This window comes from Polistes dominula, unplaced genomic scaffold, assembly GCF_049000335.1.
Source record: "Polistes dominula isolate Pdom_NZ unplaced genomic scaffold, Pdom_raw_medaka contig_33, whole genome shotgun sequence".
Classification (NCBI taxonomy): Eukaryota; Metazoa; Arthropoda; class Insecta; order Hymenoptera; family Vespidae; genus Polistes; species Polistes dominula.
In genome coordinates, this window is record NW_028300998.1 from 5,443,911 (window position 1) to 5,463,341 (window position 19,431).

At 29.5% G+C, this 19,431-nt stretch overlaps 4 protein-coding genes and 1 long non-coding RNA gene across 5 annotated transcripts; 3 read left to right on the plus strand and 2 right to left on the minus strand.

Moving 5' to 3' along the window:
• The first annotated feature begins 2,515 nt into the window (after positions 1 to 2,515).
• Positions 2,516 to 5,206, plus strand: LOC107065579 (proclotting enzyme). Its single transcript, XM_089173630.1, has 8 exons — positions 2,516 to 2,523; positions 2,640 to 2,809; positions 2,874 to 3,188; positions 3,259 to 3,676; positions 3,750 to 3,985; positions 4,064 to 4,256; positions 4,355 to 4,632; positions 4,726 to 5,206. Exons 1-8 carry the CDS (start codon positions 2,516 to 2,518, stop codon positions 5,019 to 5,021), a joined length of 1,914 nt encoding a protein of 637 aa, XP_089029756.1. The 3' UTR covers positions 5,022 to 5,206.
• Positions 5,207 to 5,331: 125 nt separating this feature from the next.
• LOC149032274 (uncharacterized) lies at positions 5,332 to 7,261 on the plus strand. The gene is made up of 7 exons (XM_089173571.1): positions 5,332 to 5,599; positions 5,677 to 5,792; positions 5,861 to 6,163; positions 6,232 to 6,407; positions 6,485 to 6,635; positions 6,726 to 6,916; positions 7,000 to 7,261. Exons 1-7 carry the CDS (start codon positions 5,509 to 5,511, stop codon positions 7,259 to 7,261), a joined length of 1,290 nt encoding a protein of 429 aa, XP_089029697.1. The 5' UTR covers positions 5,332 to 5,508.
• Positions 7,262 to 7,281: 20 nt separating this feature from the next.
• On the minus strand, positions 7,282 to 10,025 carry LOC107066798 (coiled-coil domain-containing protein 149). Its single transcript, XM_015321753.2, has 9 exons — positions 9,440 to 10,025; positions 9,199 to 9,368; positions 8,888 to 9,128; positions 8,647 to 8,813; positions 8,506 to 8,578; positions 8,342 to 8,426; positions 8,099 to 8,228; positions 7,923 to 8,020; positions 7,282 to 7,857 (listed from the first exon to the last, which is right to left on the minus strand). Exons 1-9 carry the CDS (start codon positions 9,512 to 9,514, stop codon positions 7,643 to 7,645), a joined length of 1,254 nt encoding a protein of 417 aa, XP_015177239.1. The 5' UTR covers positions 9,515 to 10,025; the 3' UTR covers positions 7,282 to 7,642.
• Positions 10,026 to 10,170: 145 nt separating this feature from the next.
• pit (probable ATP-dependent RNA helicase pitchoune) lies at positions 10,171 to 15,189 on the plus strand. Its single transcript, XM_089173570.1, has 10 exons — positions 10,171 to 10,379; positions 10,513 to 10,618; positions 10,691 to 10,833; positions 10,907 to 11,167; positions 11,253 to 11,567; positions 11,640 to 11,941; positions 12,036 to 12,188; positions 12,266 to 12,436; positions 13,627 to 13,804; positions 14,103 to 15,189. Exons 1-10 carry the CDS (start codon positions 10,286 to 10,288, stop codon positions 14,267 to 14,269), a joined length of 1,890 nt encoding a protein of 629 aa, XP_089029696.1. The 5' UTR covers positions 10,171 to 10,285; the 3' UTR covers positions 14,270 to 15,189.
• LOC107066831 (uncharacterized) lies at positions 14,560 to 19,246 on the minus strand. Its single transcript, XR_001475793.2, has 3 exons — positions 17,467 to 19,246; positions 15,730 to 15,855; positions 14,560 to 14,863 (listed from the first exon to the last, which is right to left on the minus strand). It is a non-coding gene; the product is annotated as an uncharacterized LOC107066831 (long non-coding RNA).
• Between the last annotated feature and the right edge of the window lie 185 nt (positions 19,247 to 19,431).

Sequence of the window (19,431 nt, forward strand, 5' to 3'; positions counted from 1 at the left end):
ATTTTATAGTTTTGCTTTTTTTGTTTATTTTTATATGCAAGAAATAAAATTTGTTAACATAGTTATTTGCGTTAGAATCTGAATCGAGAGAAAGGATAGAAATGTCAGTAAAAGATAAAAATATGAAATAATAAAATAAAATCAAAATCAAATGTTTAGAGGCGTGTATCGTAGAAAACGCGTTACTTTCTACATGCTGCTTTCAAACTAACGTCAGTAGGTCTCTTGTTCATGAATTTTGATTCATTCTTTCATTATTTTTATGTATATGTATGATGTTTTTCTTATAAATATTTGATCTAATTAAGAAAATATATAAAAATTAAATGAAATAATTGATTGACATCAGCATCATTATTTTAGATTATATAAATACATTAAAGTAAATGATTTGTATTACACATTTGTCGTGACAAAACAAATAATTTAAAAAATATGTATTTAACTCTCGCGAAGCACGTGTGCTCTAATGTGTTGTAATTGAAAAAGAAAATCACAAACCGTAAAGAATACACGCTAAGTGCAGTTTCTTATCACGCGCCGTTTATTAATTGTAACTTTTATTTTATTTTAAAGAAAAATCTTTCTTTTGTGTTATCCGACATGAAATCTATTTTATCTTTCTCTCTTTTTTTTTTCTTTTGTTAAATTTTTACTTTATCTTTTTTCAATTTGCTGAAATTCAGCACACTTTCACCGTGCGTCAGAACGTAACGCTTTCGATAAGAGTTCCTTTTTTTTTGTATTTATGTACATAAATAAGAACTTACATTTTTCTTTCATTTACTGCACGAAATTCATGTTTACATTAATAAGTATGATCTCATTAAAAAAAATTATTTTCTCCTTTAATTTATGCATTACAATCATTTAAATCGTTGTAAAACAGTTCAATGGAAACAAATATTTCATTTAAAAGTTCCATTAAATTCGATTAGATTAGTCTACCTGCATGGGCATACGATACAAGATGCAATTAGAATAAAACAATCAAGCAATTAACACGCTATTGCATAAACAGTTATCATCTCATTCCTTCAGTTATAGTTTTTGTATTTTCTTATTATCCTATCAGAAACATAATAATATTTTGAATGTCATTACACCCGCATGATACGGGTTTTTTTCTTACACCATCTTCTATAATTATCAAATTACCTGTTGCATCGAAATGTAGCTCAATGCCATGTCGATGAATTACGTTATGAGATATTATCAAAAAAAAAGGAAAACAAAAGTCATGCAACGATGTTACACAATTTTGATAGACATAATTATTTCCATAATTAAAAAAAAAAAAAAAAGAAAAATTAAATTCCCTTGTGTGCGTGTGTGTACATATAAACGTAACACAGTAGCTCGTACGCGCGCACACATATACGTACATACATTACATGTATAGAAGTGCACTTAAAGTTTGATGAAGTATGAAACTTTCTTCGTATATTTTACGATTGGGATTTTCCAGATACAGATGAGAGAGTGTCGTATAACAATGATCACGTTTCGCTCTCTTACCCCCTTCTCATTCTAAGAAAAATAAATGATCTTCTCTTCGACGTAAATAGTTTGAATGTATTAGCTGTATGAGTCAGTGAACGGAAGAAAGGCACACTTTCTCGTCGAGCAACTTTCACCGTCGATGAAGTCCATGTGTAGTAACTTGTACCGAAAAGTCCTCCTTTTTCATGCACACGTAATTTTGTAATTAGACTCCCCTTATATACCCCCAGCCCTTTCTTTCTGCTCTTCTTTTCTTTCTTTTTATTTCAACCTTCAATTTTTCATTCAACTTGATAAATGAGGAATCTTTTCGATGTCATACAAATTCTATTAAATTATTTATTGAAAATCAAGCTTAAAAGAAAAAATATATATTAAGAAGATTAGTATTCTTCACTTGTATGTAATTAACCCAATAAACGATACAAAAATGTTTCCTGTCTCATTGATTATGCAAAAATGGAACGTGGGATGACAAAGAGACGTTTCTAAGCTATTCTTTCTTATCTTGTTTTTTGAAAGAAAGGTCGAAAAGAAAGGATCACCTACATGACAATGACTAAAAGTTGACATTAAAATAAATAAAAAATAAATATGGAATGAAAAATGATGAGGATCCGTATCTTCATCGTTGTTTTATTTGATAATGATAGCTTCAAATTTGGGTTACTCAAAGAACCGGTTCTTCCCTGATTCCAAACATATTCCTTTGTGCCGAAATATTCGAAATGAGTTTAGAAGCCGGATTCTATGGGGTTTTTTTATCGAGAAGATATTCATATGAATTCTAGTTCAAGGGATATTTCTAAATCAATTCGATCATCATCTTAGATTTTTTTTTCTTTTCGAATGTCTTATACACACAAATACAATATTTTTTATTAATACGTATTTTCGATATCGAGAATTCCCAAATGATTCGAAAGTTGCCTTTCGACTCATACTTTTCGCAAGTATTGCATAACACATATGGCGTCTATGAAAGGAATACTTATTTACTTATTCAGAACACATGTTTGAGTAATAGGTTTTCCAATGTTTCATTGAATTATTAAAAAAAGAAAAGATATCACATGGTAACCGTAGAATTCTTGACAAATTTATAGGCTTGTTGCACAACACGATATTGTGTGAAGACAGAAATTTCATTCCCAAAAAAATAAAACGTTCGATTTATTTTCAATTGAAAGATTGGAATTTTATTATTATCAATCATTTTCTATAATTACAGAATTTTGTTTAATATGGAATATATTTGGCGGAGCTCTTTCGTATACCGAAGAAATTGTACGATATCATGGTCAACGTAAGTAAAATAAATGATTGACCAAATTTTTCATCTTAGGATTATAATTTTTCGTAATATTTAGCGTTAGGATATAGAATACCATCTTCTTATGGGTCATTACCGACTCGAGGATGGTCATCGGAAGCGTGGAATTCTGGAGTACGAAGAACGGGAAGTCAATTGTACAGAAGAGATGTTCAAATTCGACCACCCCATGTACATTTGGTTAAAATTGAAGAAGAACAGACGGATCCTTTGACGACTTTAAGCGAAACTTTAGGTGCATTGAACACTGTTGGTAGTTACATCGTTAATATGACGAGAGGAGTGGAGAATTCGAATAGTCCACCAAAAGAACTCCCATCAGCTTTGTACACCATATCGAAAAATATTTTAGGTGGGATTGTACGAATTATTTGCTTACAAAAAGTTATTCAACATTTGTAAATATCATTTAAATATCATAGGACTTAATGTAACGGACAGTATAGCACCATTGGTAAGAAGAGGTGTTGGTTTAACATCAAAACCAACAATAAAATTACAAACAACAGGAATCCCATTAACAACGACAACAACAACAACAACAATAAGGACTACGACATTAGAACCTACAATTTTAGACGTAACATCAGCAAATTTATCAAAGCCAATTTCTCAAATACTACCTCAACAATCAGTGGAATTAGCTAATAGGGATAGAGAATCTATAATACCTACGTGTATTACAGCAGAGGGTTCATCGGGAAAGTGTCAAGATCTCAGTAATTGTCCACAACTATTGCTAGATTTGAAAAAATTAAGACAATCCTTATGTTTCAAAAGTATATTCGTACCTGGCGTTTGTTGTCCAATGAAGAAAGCTGATGAATTATTGGACGATGGGTAAGATAAAGAAAGATTAAAGAACTATCGATCAATAGTTCGATAATATTTGATTGTGTTCTTAATCTTTCAGTATAATCACTGGTACCGTTTCTCCGCCATTAATTGAGAACACTGTACGACCTACTCGACCACCATATCGCCCTATAAAACCACCTACACCTCGACCTATTCCATTGTATCCAGTTGATTCATCTACTTTAGAACCATCAACCGGAACGATTCTGATGTCAGATTTGTCAGTTAACAATTCGAACAATGTTGAGACACTAGGCACTGTCGACAATAATTACATACAAGACGACGAAGGTATTTGATAATAAAAACCTTTTTCCGATATTATTATCATTAAACTAGAAAGTCAATGAAATATTTTTTATTCGTTAGAATGTGGAGTGAGAAATTCTGGAAAATATAGGGTCGTTGGAGGTGAAGAAGCATTGCCAGGACGTTGGCCTTGGATGGCGGCTATTTTTCTTCATGGTTCAAAGCGTACTGAATTCTGGTGTGGGGGATCCTTAATTGGACCGCGTCATATTTTAACTGCTGCACATTGTACGCGAGATCAACGACAACGGCCGTCAGTAAAAATAATTTCTAGTTTCTTTCTATATTATCTTTATGATGAGAAAGTGAGGAATTTGTATGCAATAAATTCAACATTTTTTAAATGATTAGGTTTGCTACAAGACAATTCACTGTACGTCTTGGTGATATAGACCTCGAAAGAGACGATGAACCATCCTCACCTGAAACATATGCCGTTCGAGCTATTCATGCTCATCCCAAATTTTCCCGAGTTGGTTTTTACAACGATATCGCTGTACTCGAACTAAATAGACCTGTTAAAAAGTCACCCTATGTGATACCAATATGTCTACCACAGGGACGCTTTCGTAGCGAAGCTTTTGCTGGTGCTAGACCAACCGTTGTCGGATGGGGTACAACATATTACGGTAATTTATTATTTCATTAAATTATCCTTCAAGTATATAACAATTACATTAAATGTATTAACAATAAGACAAATCTGTGGAAATATGTAACAGGTGGAAAAGAAAGTACAGTACAACGACAAGCTGTATTGCCTGTATGGAGAAATGAGGACTGCAATGCGGCTTACTTTCAACCAATTACGAGTAATTTCTTATGTGCTGGCTACAGTCAAGGTGGCAAGGACGCTTGTCAAGGTGATTCAGGCGGCCCATTAATGTTAAGAACCGAAGGTCGATGGATGCAGATAGGCATCGTATCTTTCGGTAACAAATGTGGTGAACCTGGTTATCCTGGTGTTTATACACGCGTCACGCAATATCTCGATTGGATTAAAGGAAATTTCAAATGAATTTATTACACGTTTGATAAAGTGCCAAGGATAAATTAATCAATGGTGGTTTTTTTCTTGTATAGTTTTTAACATGTACATTATTACTATCTATTTGATTTATTATTCATATTATTGTAAATACCCAATAATGTGACCCAGTGTATATTCATTGAATATATTTTAATTTATTGTTATTAGATGAATATTGTGTGTTTCATCGGTTTTTTTTCCGTAATTAACAAAACCTATGATTTTTTTTAGCAATATTTTTAAGTCACAATGTATATACATTACTATCGCCATCTTTAAATTTAGATAATCATGTCATTTTTCTAGTGTCACAAAATTATGATTGCTTATGTCAAAATTTGAAGTTTTGTAAAATGCTATTTATTCCGGTGAAATGAATAAATTTTTAGAGTTTTTTATACATTTATATCATCATGTATAAAATTGAATATTTTTAAACACATTTATATATTATAATCAAAAATTTATTTTAATTATGTCTATCGGAAACAAAATTAAAAGCGTTTCATTCGAAGATTTAGGGAGCATCGTTAAACAAATGATCAATGGAGCCCCAGAAAATACTGGTAAGGATGATTATAAATATAAAAAAAATAATATACTTTTTAATATTTAATATTATTTATACAAATTCAAATATTAGCACAAAGCGCCAAATTACATCGGGTTATTTACGAAGAATGGTATTCCAAAAAGATGTCTAAATTAATAAATTCAAATTCAAAAGAAATAGAAAATTTTGTCGAAGATGTTAACAAGGTTTTATCCCATAATTAATTATATATTTCTATACTATATTTATTATATTAAAATGATAATATTTTTAGGATACATTATCATCAGCTATATTAAGTACAAAATTTAATTCAAAATATACACTCAATTCGCAATCGTCTAAAATTGAAATGAATAATTATACTGAAAATATTAAAAAAATAAAAGATGAAGCAAGCAAAGAAAAAATTAATATTGAACGATATTTCAAAAATATACGATCAAAAAGTGATTCTACGTTAACAAATATTACAAATTATTTTATAAAGGATAATATTCATTTAAAAACTCGATCGTTAACTTTTAATAATATTAAGGGATTTAATAAATTTCATTCACGAATTTCAATAAAAGAAGTAAGTTAGTAAAACGAATATTTGTTAATATCTCATTTCAAATATCGATTTTAATTATTTTTTTTTAGATAAAATTAGAAAACAATTGTGCAAATGAAAATAAAAATATCGTTTTACCCAATGACACAGAAATGAAAGTAGATATAGTCGAAGTATGGAATAATAATCTACAAAAAACAGACTCAAACAAGAAAACAAAGCGTGACCCGATTAAAATCAATCGTAAAACGCAAGATAATAAAATGTTCGATTAATCAACAAATTAAATTAACTAAATTAATTATTTTATAATTATAAAAAAATATAATTTTATTTTTAAAGGAAATATGAAGATAAAAATTGCTTAGCTTTCGAGAATTGGAAGAAACAAAAAAATATTAAATATAAGCAAATGATCAAACAAGAACAAAAGGAGAAACAACAGAAATTACAAACTAAATTAGCAGAAATGGAATCTAAAAGACTAGCTCAGGTTTAAAATAAATTTTTATCAATAAAATATTGTAATTTGTTTTATTTACTAATTGTCAAATTATATTTCTGTGAAAATAAATAAACATAGATGTGTGCCCATATAAAGAAACAGCAGATGATGCAACAGAGACGAAAAATATCTAAAGAATTACAAATGATTGAACAAACGAATCTAAAATCGTATAAAGAACAAATGGAAATGAAACGTATAGAAAATGATAAGGTTTTCAAAGAATGGAAGAAACGAAAAGATATTAAATCGAAAGAGCAAAAAATTTTGTATGATATAAATAATTATTATTATTTTATTTGTTCGTAATGAAGATACTTTCACTGTTTGATATAAAATATTCTCGTTATAGGAATCGATATGCTAATTATTATTACTACCAACAACAGCAGCAGCAGCAGCAACAACAACAACAACAACAACAACAACAACAATTGGGACGTACGCATTTAGTGCAAGGCATTAATACAAAATTTAATTCCTGGCTCAATCAATTAGATTGGGTCTTGCATGAAAAATATTTACGCGAACGACGCTACCTCGTACATTCTTTTTACTGTCAACCAGCTTATTATGGCAATGCAGCTGATATTGCATATGGTAATTGTTTATAATAATATATGTGTAATTCATATATTTTTATATAATATATATCTATATATATATTATAATTTATTAATCAAATTCCTTATAGTTAAATTATGTCTATAATACATACGTGTGATACATTTGCTAAACTATAATAATACAATCTGATAATAAAATAATAAATTAACACGGTAAAATTATTAACAATACTATATAACATATTTCGATTAAATATTTGATGATAAAAATATTCTTTGGTTTTTCATACATATTTTCTTTTTTTATATAATTTATACTTTAAAATTATTTGATTTATCATTTATCAAACAAAATAATACAACCTATTGCTTAATCTTGATATTTTTCAGATTCTCGTAATATTTTTGCACATAAAATATATCAAATTTTTATTTGTCGAGTTTGTCAGTGGTTTTTAAATTATTAAGTGCTTTTTGAACTAAATTTTCTAAATTTTTAGGAAGACTCATTTGCGTAATATGTACTGAATGTATTTCCGAAGACGAACTATCTACAATTGTTTCTTTTGTATCAGTCAATTTTTCATTGATATTTTCCGTAGTACGTTCAGATATGTTGTCTAGATCATTACGAAGACTATTACCTGAGAAATAATATTCGTAATAATTTAAATGATTTATTAATAAGAATATTTGCACAAACACTTACTCTTTTGGTCAACATCCGCACTCGTGTAGCCTTCCAATAATGTTTTTGTTGGCGACTCTATCATACTGTCTAACTCACAAATTCTCAAAGCCAAGATTCTATATATTCATTGTACAAATATGTTATTTACACAATAATTAATTTAATATATTTAAAGTAATTTATATCCAACTTACTTATTGGCCTTCTTCTGATGAGCTAAAGCTAAAGTTTTATCGTTCAATGCTTCCATCAGAGCAGTACACAAACAATGTAATTCTTCTATCGCAACAGTAGATTTTCGTGTTTGCTGTAAAAGCTCCTCGACTAAAATTATAACACATTTTATGAATAAACTTGTAATATTTATATTCTTAAATTATTGAAAGATTTTACTTCTAATATAAGCTGTACTAATACTTCGAAATGAAACAGTAAACCTTGTTTGTGTTTCATCACCATTCCAGCAGCAGGATTAACACCAAATTTAATGGTCTCTTTGGTTCTTTTACTATCCAACATACTCTGATAACAAATAATTATAAATTCTGTATATTATTATTACAAATGAGTAGAAATATTTCATAAAAAAATTTATTCTCACTTTATATTTTGAAAGAGATTGTCTTGCGAGTTCTTTTTCCTCAATTAATTGTTGTAATCTTTCTTGCAAATATCTAAATAATTAAATAATATTTAATTATTTGAACTTGTTCTGATTATCATTGAACAATTTAAAATTTACCTGTTTTCATTAATAAGAGCATCCACATCAATTGGTTTAGATGCATTCAATGCTTTAGACAGTTCATGATTTAATCGATGTGCTTTACATTTAAAAGCATCTCTTTCCATTTCTAATTCATATTTTTCATCGAGAACAGTTTGTAGATCTATTTGTAATTGTGAACACTAAAATAACAAATCCATTTAACAATAGCCAAATTAATAATTTAAAATATTAAATCATGTATATATATAGTAACCTTTATATTTAATTTTTCTAATTGTTCAATCATTTCTTCTTTCTGATGTATCGCGGAAGTATATTGTGTTTCTTGTTGTTCTTTATTATTACGATTGTTATTCGTTCGCAATATTTTAATATCACCTTGGACGTCACGTAATTTTTGCTTCAATATTTCGACTTGTAACATCAAACATTTGTTATGTTCTCTTGACTTTGATAGAAGATTCAACGTATTAAAGTCGTTATCTGTGTTGTAACTAAAAAATAAATAAGTTTGGTTTTAAATATCAATTTGATATATGATTTGCAATCGTGTCATTAAATTACCCATTTGATCCTTTCGTATCGTTTAGCTGTTTTTGCAAATGTAGACATTTTTCTAATACTTCTTCAGCCATAGATTTATATTTATCTTTTTGTATTCTACATTGATCGAGTTCTTGATTTAAAAGACAAAGAGCATGCGACTTGGCTTGCAATTTTTTTATCAATGTTTCCTACAATTAAATACACAATTTAGAAATGTCATTTAAGGAACATTAATTTAAGAAAATAGAGATAAACGTACTTTAGATTCTTGATCCATTGCACTTTCATTAGCTAATCTAATAAGTGAATTCTTTTCTTTTAGTTCTTGTTCCATTGTGTGTAATAAAACAAATGACAATTCTATTAATACATAGGATAATTATAATTAATTGATATAATTCCTTTTTCTATAATTCATATATAAATTATATGTTTTTATAAATCAATTTAAGATGTAAATTATATATCGCACTTCATTACATACAACTCGCAACATTTCCACATTTGTATTTAAATGTGTGGACTTTACCCACTGTGTAGTATTGAATTCTAGGAAGGAGATATAATCAGATTTTGGTGTGCGGTTGTATAGCACGCTTTAATAACTTGCATAATATATAAAGACAACTGATTGACTCGTGTTATTATTCTCTTGGACATCAAACCTTGCGAGGTATTGACTATGCTTCTAAATGCTGCCGCAAGCTGTCGTTGCTTGTGCTATTAGGTGTTAGAAACTTTTCGTTGCTCCTACAAATGCATACAATGAAACATTATAATACATTAATGTAAATATCATATTTGTTTAAATATTTCATCCATATAAAAAAGACTTTATATATTTTACTGATTGCATTGGCTTTTAGGTGACTCAAATATCCAATTTCTTACTATCAAATATTTCAATGCATTTGTTAAAATAGTTCATGAAATCAAAAAGATGGCAGCACTTTCGAGTATTGCCTTCGTATTCATGATGCATGTATTCATAGGTATATTATTAGTGTTAGTTATTGCACGTGGGCAATTTTCGAAAAAATAAATTGTATTTGGCTTGTGTAAATAAAATTAATTTCTATTTTCCTTAAAGAAAAATAAAAACAAAATGTCTATTCCCGATAAAGTTTTAATGAGAAAGATTGTAAAAAGAGAAAAGAATAAATTGAAAGTATTGAAGGAGAGATCCGTTAAGCAAAATGGTAAATACAATTTATAGGTTATCTATACACAATAAAATATTTCTTCATTTTACAATCTAATTTAAAAAAGACTAGTTTGATGAGAGAAAGAACAGATTTTAATTTTAATGTTTTATGCTACTTTTGATTAAAGGTAAAGTTGAACTTGATGATCATGAAAATGATATTGATAAAGATACTACAGAAGAAAAAATTGGAGATAAACGTCCAATGATGCAAAATGGCCCAGCTAAGAGTAAGTGATACATTGTAATTTATATAAACCCTTTTCTATGAATATATATAATAGTAATAATAAATTTAATTATTAGAAAAGAAAAAAAACAAGAGACATCTGAAATTTTGGATGAACAAAAAGTAGACGAGAAGGCCGACAACGACTCTAATGACACCAAAAGTAAGGAGAATGAAAATATACAATTGAAGAATACTACAGATGACATGAATAAGAATTGTAAGTTTAGAAGTGATTTTATGGTAATTGTACTATCATTTAAGAAATAATACTAAATTATTTAACGTTTTAGTACCTGGATCTTCTCTAGGATTGGAAGTATTGAATAATAATAGTTTTGAAACATTAAGTAAACGTGTTTGTGAAAACACTCTTAAAGGAATACAAGATATGGGTTTCACGCATATGACCGAAATACAAGCAAAATCAATTCCACCATTGTTAGAAGGAAGAGATTTAATTGGTGCTGCCAAAACTGGATCAGGAAAAACGTTGGCTTTTTTAATACCTGCAGTTGAATTAATTTTTAAATTAAAATTTATGCCACGCAATGGTATGCATGCATTATTTATATTAAATTATTTTATACATTTGTCTACATTTTTCTTGTGTATACGTGTATGTATATTTTTATTTAGGTACTGGATGCATCATTATTTCTCCTACTAGAGAATTATCAATGCAAACGTTTGGTGTTTTAAAAGAGTTAATGAAATATCATTATCATACGTATGGTTTATTAATGGGTGGTGCTAATAGACAAACCGAAGCACAAAAGCTCTCAAAAGGAATTAACATAATTGTTGCTACGCCGGGTAGATTGCTGGATCATCTACAAAATACTCCAGACTTTTTATATAAAAATCTACAATGTCTTATTATCGACGAAGCCGATCGTATTTTAGACATTGGTTTTGAAGAGGAATTGAAACAAATTATTAACATCTTGCCAAGTTAGCATCAATCATAATAAACAAAATTATCCTACAAATTATACAAAAAATTAATAATAAATTGTATTACAGAAAGAAGGCAAACAATGTTGTTCAGTGCAACTCAGACTAAAAAGGTAGAAGCATTGACAAGTTTAGCATTAAAAAAAGAGCCCATATATGTTGGAGTCGATGATGAAAAAGAGAAGGCAACTGTGGAAGGTTTAGAACAAGGTTATGTAGTTTGTCCTAGTGAGAAACGTTTCTTATTGTTGTTCACATTCTTAAAGAAAAATAGAAAGAAGAAAATTATGGTATTCTTTAGTTCCTGTATGTCTGTCAAGTATCATCATGAACTTTTAAATTACATTGATCTTCCTGTATTAAGTATACACGTGAGTATTCGGTTATGTGTATAACATTAAATATATTAATATAAAAGTATTTTAATTAGATAAAAAATAATTTAAAAATTTCTTATACTTATAGGGCAAGCAAAAACAAACCAAACGAACAACAACATTTTTCCAATTTTGCAATGCTTCTTCCGGTATACTTTTATGTACAGACGTAGCTGCTAGAGGTCTCGATATACCCGATGTTGATTGGATCGTACAATACGATCCACCCGACGATCCTAAGGTATGTAATTATTATATGTTTACCTTATGACATACTTTCAAATCTGAGATACACCTAACATTTTAATTTATACGTAGGAATACATTCACCGTGTTGGAAGAACGGCACGTGGGGAAGGTAGCAGTGGGCACGCTTTATTAATTCTACGACCAGAAGAATTAGGCTTTCTTCGTTATCTCAAGCAAGCTAAAGTTCCAGTCAATGAATTTGATTTTTCATGGAATAAAATTGCAGACATACAATTGCAGGTATTTTTTAATTATAAAAATATCTAATAATTCATATTTTCTTTTAGAATATTTAAAAATTGCTTTCCATCGCGCAAGAAACTATTATTTTTAAATACCAATCTAGCTAAAGATTGTAATTTAAGAACACGTAATCGTTATGTGTTAACCTCATAGTAAGAATAATGAAAATCTAAATGGTATTATTATTATTCGAAAGCTAGCGTAAGATATATCACACGAGATGCAATTATGGTCGTCGTAGTTGCCGCGTGAAAGTGCAACAGACGTAGTACGGAAGTGCGTCGAATCGTTCGTGTTTACAAGGAGTATACAAGTCGCAATAATGTTATTTCTTGTCTCTTATTCTCATCTCGTTTTATTCCATTGCATTTATCTCTCTCAGTCTTTCTCTCTCTCTCTTAAAATTTTTCCAAGTTGTGTGGAGCACGACCTCCGCCTTATTTTTCCTCTTTATTGTACTCGCACAGTTTTACTGCACTATTACTCGTTTGGATGAAAAGTGGAGGGAGATGGTTTAAGGAGAGGAAAGAGAAGTTTTAATGTGGAGTGGGGGAGGAAGGACTTCTGTGGTAGAAACGTGAGAAGTGGCGCCCACACGCGTGATTCACGCACCACTCCCATTTCATTCCCCTCTTTCCATCCCCCTTCTCTCACTTCATGTACCACTCGCTTATTCGAAATCAATCCAGGAACCATGTGGACGCTTCGTTCGCACTTGGAAATTAATGTTGAAAGATTTGATTTCGAAATACTGCGAGATACTCCTCGAATCTTGAATATCTTCACTTTAGTTCCATTTCTTTCTGATTTTTTTTTTTGGTCATTTCTTCAGAAGTTAAAAATACATAGAGTAACTTTCTTTTCTTTATTATCTTACTTGAAGTGAGTTTCTCATAACGAGCAGTAAATTTAACTGTAGTTATATTTTACGAGACAATATAAAACGAACGATGTATCCGGTGTAATATATTACATTTTGTCTAACTTTCTTTTTTTAACGTAAAATTTTTTTAATTGGCTTATTTATAAATCAACGAACTAATTCATATTATTTTGTAAAATGTATTTGTACTATATTAATTAGATTGTTTTAAATATTAATGACGAGTTCGTTTTTTTACGAACTTGGCTTCTAACTTTCTATCATTCTAAACTTGATCATATGATTTATATACTATCTCTTTCAGCTGGAGAAATTGATTTCTAAGAACTACTTCTTAAACATATCAGCGAAGGAAGCGTACAAGGCGTATGTTAGAGCATACGATTCGCATCATCTCAAACAGATTTTCGATGTTCAGACATTGGATTTGGCTAAAGTTGCCACATCTTTTGGATTTGTTGTTCCACCAGCTGTTGACTTAAGTATGATTTTATAAATAACATAATTTATCCATTCAAACTGTATATTTGATATATTTTTCGGTCATGTAAGATCTAAATGAAAAGTTAATTTACTGCACAATTCGTATAAGACAATGTGATTTAATTATACGAATATTGTGATAAATTAATAAGAAAAAATTTGTATTATAATCTACGGTACATACAACAAGCTCAAAGTTTCCAAATGAACTTTCCACTTGTTTTAAAAAGGAATTTTAATTAATCATTTAGCAATAAAATGCCTGTTCAGTTTCCTTAACGTTATGATAATTTACAGAAGTAGGAGCTAGCAAAGATTCGCGGCCACGGAAAAGGCTTGGCGGAGGCGGTTATGGCTCATTCAAGAACATGAATAATCCAAATGCTTCACGACAGTTGCAACGTACCAAGACCTACCGCCAGGTGGGTAAACGGGGAAAGGACAACCGACAATTCTCCAGATAACTTTTATATGTATAGATATATTCTTTTTGGTTCACAAGTCTTTTTAAGCTCCAAATCAACCGTACGAAGTTTCCTTTGGAAGCGTTAAATTATACCTACAGGTGTAGGTACTTCATTATTTCCAATTTGTCTTTTATTACAATGTATCACCTACTAGACATTCTCTATAAATGGTAACGCGATCCAAGCTAGTGCAAAAAAGTTTATTTTATCTTTCTTGTACAGTTTCAATATTTTTTGTCTTTTTTTTCTACAATTTTGTTCATCATAAAATTAACTTTCACTTTTAATTATTTGTTTATAATATTATACAATTTTTCTTATACTGCTGGTATGAATGATTAGAACTAATTAATGTTTTTTTTAAAAATGACATGTGTAATAGTACAATGTTATTGTTACAAAAAACAAATGATGTGTCTACTCGTTGTTGCGTGTTAGGCGAACAAGATCGTAAGATTTATTGTACGATATTTTAATGTAATAAATTAAAGATATTAATTCTTAAGTTAATAAAATATGTTGCTCTTCGCCTTAATCGGTAAAAGTGGGTTTCTCTGTTTGAGATGACCACAAATGAAAACTTTCTTCACCCTTAAAAAGGAAATGGTAATTAGTTATCTCGTAGAATAAATGTAGTGGATAAATTAAGGATTCCTCGAGGAGATTTAATTATACAGGATCGAGGAGAACAAGTAGGAAGAAACCAATTTTCGTTAGCAAAGATTGCTAATTTTTATTAATCAGCCCTTTAAATTTTTATTTTTTTAATTGTGCATCAATTTCAGCTGGAAAATATTTTTTACAAAAGAAAAAGAAAAATCTATATTGTTTCATTATATCTGGAATTTTGTTATTTTATATTTTATTATATATTTACAATATATTAATATATAAACAATAAATAAATAAATACTTCAGATCTCTAGTAATATTTATTTTAATAAAAGAAAAATAAATTATATTCGACGAAGAAAATATGTGGAACAATTAATTTACGATTCAAGGTCAAAATAATTGTGTTCTTTTGCTCGTTGATCAACACGTTATTTTAATTACCTTTAATTGAATAAATTAAATTCACCGATCAATAATTAAAGAATAAAATTGGAGATCCACGTGTTCATATATTTTATTTTTCATATTATTACTATTATCATTATTATATAGTAAATAAATTTTTCATGTTAAGGTGGGTCGATTGAAAAAGTTTTCGAGATAGATTGAAAACAAAATTGGTAAAAGGTCTACCCCTCGAAGCTATGACAAAATAGAATATGTCATTCAATTTAAAGAGTAAGAGATAAAACCCCTATTGGAAGGAAGAAGGTAGACAAATAATAATAAAAAAATAATAAAAAGAAATACAGAAAAAAAAGGAGAAATAATTTATAACGCCGGACTCCCACGTGATACCGCGATGGGGCCATGTATGGATATGTGACGTCAACGTTACTTACATTAACCAATATACTTGTGTAGGCGCTTGGTACACTGCATAGAAGGTAACGTCCGTGGGAGAACGGTAAGGCGACAGCACAGCCTCCGGAATCGGTCCACCATCGATTCTCGATTATTTCAAATTACTTTTGTTTCATCAATAAAAAAAAAATTATAAAAGTTTTTTAAGATCACATTTTAAACTTGTATATTATTTTTTATTAGTAACAATCAAATAATTAAATCTTTTCTAAACAGATTCGTAATTATTGATCTTTCAAGAAAATAATCAAAATAAGAAATAATTAAATAGCATTCAAAGTAATTATTATTTTCTAAGGTCATATCTAATTCGTTTATAATTTTTTATTGATAATAATTAAACAATTGAGTCGTTTCTAATGAGATTCGTTTTATCTATCTTAGAAAAAAACAAGCAATTAAGATATATCGGTATCGAAGATTGTATTTAATTGGTATATATAATTCTTTATTGGAAATAATGCGATAATTAGAAGTTGAATGATCGTCTTACAAGGGCACGGCAATCATGTGCAACCTCTGATTTTTATCAAACTTTGCACACTTGTAGGAGTTCATGACGAATATACATTGCATCGTTTAAAAATTGATTGTGGTCAATTATTTGCAAAAAATGGGGGTAGAAATTTCACAAAAATTCTTATATTTAATTATGGTTTTGCTTTGATAGAATAACGAGTAGCGGTGTAGTCTCGTGTTCCTGATATCGTGGGATCGAATCCACCACCGGATATATTTTTATTTTATACGAATATCATCTTAAAAAATGTATTGTTTTCAGGCACGTTGAAAGATTAATTTATGTTCCCTACATGAAAACACTAAACACCTTATACAACGAAATAAATCCCTGTAAATTTCATATCACATTGTCTTCATATCGAAAATTTAAGATTTTTTTTTTATGAAAGAAAATAAATTAATATTTAATATTATACTTTTATTGATAATGCAAGGAAACAGAATTGGTAGCAAAGGTAGTTGTATACAATTAGTAAATACGAAATAACTCTCAACGAGAGAACGGTTTTCACTCGAGGAAAGTTTCAAGTGTCCTCGTGAAAGTCCTTTCCTATATATTACTGCGTTTGGTTATATACACAGATATATAGAAACTTTTTCTTCAGTATCCGCCAAAGATCGACACCAAAATACACCCACGCGTACTTTCGAAGATCGACGATCAGTATTTTCATTCCTTTTAAAGGTACAAGCCAAGTATTCTGCGTCAACCGATCTAACAGTAAACTTTTCAAGTATGGACTACTTTTTCCTGTCCTTCTCTCTCTGTCTCTCTCTCTCTCTCTCTCAACACTTTACTATTACAATATTACATTCAACAAACTTTCCCTAAAAAAGGAATTCAATACTATAAAAAGATTTAAATATATTAATTGGGTGTACCAAAAATTCCTAAACTTTCCGTAGTTTGTACAATATGAAGAAAAAAATTATCGTAAAAAAAAGAAATAATTTAATTTTGAAAAATAAGTCAAAAATTTTTATCTCACCATGTAGAATAAAGATATAAATAATTCAATTTATTATGAATAATAAATGTAACTCGACGCGCGCGCATTTTATTAAAAGCCACGTACAACGTTGATTGATATCGATAAAGCTACTACGTGATTATTAACAACACTGAATATAACTAATTACTGTTCATTACAAGGAGATACGAAGAATATATCAAGCATGTACGTATTACATACGTGACGAAAAGGAATGAAGAAGGCGATGTTCCTTTTATCTTTGATATCCGTTTACTCTCGAGAGATGCTGAGGTTCAATATTATCTGCTTTAGATGCGACACATGAAGGTAGATTGAAAGCAAGTAGGTAGAATTATTAATTATGCATTCCGAGGCATATGCCACTCTGAGATTGTAACGACGTCGATTCGTTGATGCAATGTATCGTTTCGAGATAGGAGGGGCAGTTACGTTCTATGAGAAAATATTCAACATCTCTGCTGTATTGTATCTATTTGTCTTTATCCATTCATTATTTCTATCTTGTGTCTATAATTCTTTCAATTATTTTTTCATTTTATTTTATAAAAGAACCTTGATTTCTCTAACTAATTAAATAATAAATTTAATGATGTATTAAATGTAGCAATTAGTTTGGTTTCTTTTTTTTAACAAATTTAGTATTCATTTATAAAGTAATTATATACATCTGTTATTCTTCGAAATAGTCTCCATTATATTACATGATTTTGGTCCATCTATTAGATAATTACCGAATTTCTTAAGGAAAAAAATTGTAATGTTAATGCAATGAATTTAATATCATAGCATCAAATCAATCGCTACATCTAATATTTTTTAAATAATATTATTTGTGACTAATATTCCAATTTCAATGATACGAATTTGCAATAGAAATAGCTAGGAAAACGCTTTTATGTAATTTTTAAAGTACATAATTAGGTTTACGTTTACTGTGCATACCAAACGGTATGACCATAATAAAATGAAAGACAAAGGTAATTAAACCGCTGTTTCTGAATTAGTTCAGAAATATCTGTTTGAGGTGACGTGTTTTCGACGCGACACGATTTACGAACCAACTATTAACTACCTTTGTAATATTTCTTTACAATAGTCTCTTTTGTATAATGAGTTTTTAAACAAGATACTAAGTCGTTGACAAGATATCATTTTCTTTGGTTTTATCTTTTATTTTCTTTTTTCTTTCATTCGACGATCAGTTTTTAAGATAATATTTTTAATGAAGATACCAAAAATGGATTAGGTTCGAACTTACATTCGAATATATTATTTCCCACGCCCGATTCTTAAGATTTACAACGTGTCTTCTCTTTCAAAGGAAACAAGCATGACCCACTTATCCTAGTGATGTTAAGTGTAACGATATGTTATGGATCATAAAACATAGGCGTCAAGGATATGTTGTTACACCAAACACTTACCACTCGCACGCATTAATTCGTAAACATCAGTATTTTTTAAGTGCTACGTAAATACCTATAAGTTATACGTACATACAAATCTCATTTCTTTGTAGAGTCGTTAAAATTTTACGTTTTTAAAATGAACATTCCAACAATTATAATTTACTTATACGCAATCTCTAAATAAATATAAGAAGAATCGAATCATACGACCATATCTAAAATAAATAAAATTTAAATATCTGTATAAAATTTAATCGATATGCAAATTAAATCGATGATAAATTTAATTTGATTTTCGCGCGGTAAACAAACATGGCGGCAGACTATCGTTGGAAAATCTCTCATATCAGTATGTTCGACCCACACATCTATCGGAGCGATGCAAGTGCCACCTCTTCTTCATTCTACTACAATTACATATTTGGAATCTATATAATATCTCAGATATAAATTTTATTCTTTAAAAAAGTAACTATTTCTTTTGAAAGCAATATGATAAATTAAAAAATAAAGTGCATAGATCAGAGTAAAAAATATTAATAGTAAGTACAGGCCCAGGGCGACGTAAAGAGTTTAATACTGTTCTGAATTATCCAACCGCCATGTGTATCTCTGTTGAAGAGGCACGCGCGCACGTAGAGAGGAGAGGCCGTATATGGTAGTGGGCGGCGAACGGCGAACGAATGTTCTGCGCATGCGTCCACGAGCGGAGAATTCGGATGGGTAGTGGGAGTGGGGGGGAACCGGGCCTGGG

Coding starts and splice junctions, on each gene's coding strand:
- LOC107065579 (XM_089173630.1), top strand. Junction 3,189..3,258: donor CATATCGAAAAATATTTTAG/GTGGGATTGTAC, acceptor TAAATATCATAG/GACTTAATGTAACGGACAGT. Junction 4,633..4,725: donor ATGGGGTACAACATATTACG/GTAATTTATTAT, acceptor AATATGTAACAG/GTGGAAAAGAAAGTACAGTA.
- LOC149032274 (XM_089173571.1), top strand. CDS start 5,509: ATGTCTATCGGAAACAAAATTAAAAGCGTTTCATTCGAAGATTTAGGG. Junction 5,600..5,676: donor TGGAGCCCCAGAAAATACTG/GTAAGGATGATT, acceptor TTCAAATATTAG/CACAAAGCGCCAAATTACAT. Junction 6,408..6,484: donor AAAACGCAAGATAATAAAAT/GTTCGATTAATC, acceptor TTATTTTTAAAG/GAAATATGAAGATAAAAATT.
- LOC107066798 (XM_015321753.2), bottom strand. CDS start 9,514: ATGGAACAAGAACTAAAAGAAAAGAATTCACTTATTAGATTAGCTAAT. Junction 9,129..9,198: donor GATACGAAAGGATCAAATGG/GTAATTTAATGA, acceptor TTTATTTTTTAG/TTACAACACAGATAACGACT. Junction 8,814..8,887: donor TAGAAAAATTAAATATAAAG/GTTACTATATAT, acceptor TTGTTATTTTAG/TGTTCACAATTACAAATAGA.
- pit (XM_089173570.1), top strand. CDS start 10,286: ATGTCTATTCCCGATAAAGTTTTAATGAGAAAGATTGTAAAAAGAGAA. Junction 10,380..10,512: donor GAGATCCGTTAAGCAAAATG/GTAAATACAATT, acceptor TTTTGATTAAAG/GTAAAGTTGAACTTGATGAT. Junction 10,834..10,906: donor AGATGACATGAATAAGAATT/GTAAGTTTAGAA, acceptor TTAACGTTTTAG/TACCTGGATCTTCTCTAGGA.